Source organism: Cyprinodon variegatus, unplaced genomic scaffold, assembly GCF_000732505.1.
Source record: "Cyprinodon variegatus isolate N-32 unplaced genomic scaffold, C_variegatus-1.0 Scaffold602, whole genome shotgun sequence".
NCBI lineage: Eukaryota > Metazoa > Chordata > Actinopteri > Cyprinodontiformes > Cyprinodontidae > Cyprinodon > Cyprinodon variegatus.
This window is the reverse complement of record NW_015151055.1, coordinates 464512-465642: the sequence shown is the minus strand read 5'-3', so window position 1 is coordinate 465642 and position 1131 is coordinate 464512. Positions and strand designations below refer to the sequence as shown.

The window sequence follows — 1131 nt, the reverse complement described above, 5'->3', positions numbered from 1 at the left end:
CCCCGTGTTCTGGACCATCTAACCCCCCCGTGTTCTGGACCATCTAACCCCCCCGTGTTCTGGACCATCTAACCCCCCCATGTTCTGGACCATCTAACCGCCTTCCAGAGGTGTTTAGTTGCATCTTTACAGACTCAGACTAAGTGGCCACTTTTAAATTCTCTGGTTGATCTGTTCTTGGTGCAGAAAAAGTCACACTTTAATTTTCACACAGCTTTTAGAGGTTAGTTTTTACTGAAACATTTTAAACACATCAAGTCACCCTGTCACCGTTACGCTAGCAGTTTACCCTGATTTTCAGCTCTAGAGTCTTCAGACCAAACGGACCGATGGAGACCAGGGATGAAGCAGGTTCAGTTCTTTCATGCACAACAACTTAAATTTCTGTCTCTGATGGTGAGTCAGCTCTCACACCTGGCTCCTCAGTCAGAGTCACAGTCATCAGATGACCCGACGCTCCCCCAGACTCAGCCTGGAACGTTGTGAAGGTGGGTGGAGGTTTCTGCTGGACGGTCGTTCTGCTAGCTCTGGTGAGACGCAGCGATTTCATCAGCAGTGGTCCCAGGGAGCGAGAGGAGGAGGCCTGGGACTGCGCCACGTTGCGCCTGTTGACGTGTTCGATGGTGAGATGGCACTGAAGCACCTGCAGAAACACCTCCCTGAACTGTCTGGAGGACAGGTTGTAGAGGAAGGGGTTGAGGACTGAGCTCAGGTAGAAGAAGGTGTCGGCCACCAGGTGGAGGGTGACGTAGCTCGAGAAGAAGGAAAGAGTCCAGTCAGACTTTGGAATAGCGGCCATCATGAGACGACGGATCTGGTTGGGAAGCCAGCAGAGCATCAAGGATCCAACGATGAGACCTGGGAAAAGAAAAAAAACCAACAAATGTAGAATATGGTTCAGATAGTTGGTATAAACAGGCTTTCCTTGATTCTGATCGCCATTATGGTCCCATGTCTCTGCTTTCAGCTCCTTTGTCCAGACCGCCCTGTCCTCCATTCACATGCTTCCTCTGACAATCTTCCCATGTCAGAGGATGAAGAGCAGTTAGTCACAGTCAGAGAAACAGGACTACACTGGAAAACAGGCCAAGCTCCAACATCTAGAAACAAAGGTGTTGATGGCAGCAGCAC

At 50.1% G+C, this 1131-nt stretch overlaps 1 protein-coding gene across 1 annotated transcript in view; it reads right to left on the bottom strand.

Annotated features, from left to right (window-relative positions):
* Positions 1 to 376: 376 nt before the first annotated feature.
* Positions 377 to 1131, bottom strand: part of LOC107096156 (G-protein coupled receptor 39-like) — a 15197-nt gene continuing 14442 nt past the window's right edge. The window contains exon 2 of the mRNA XM_015392682.1: positions 377 to 858. Within this exon, the coding sequence (XP_015248168.1) occupies positions 377 to 858 (482 nt within the window). The remainder of the gene's footprint in view (positions 859 to 1131) is intronic.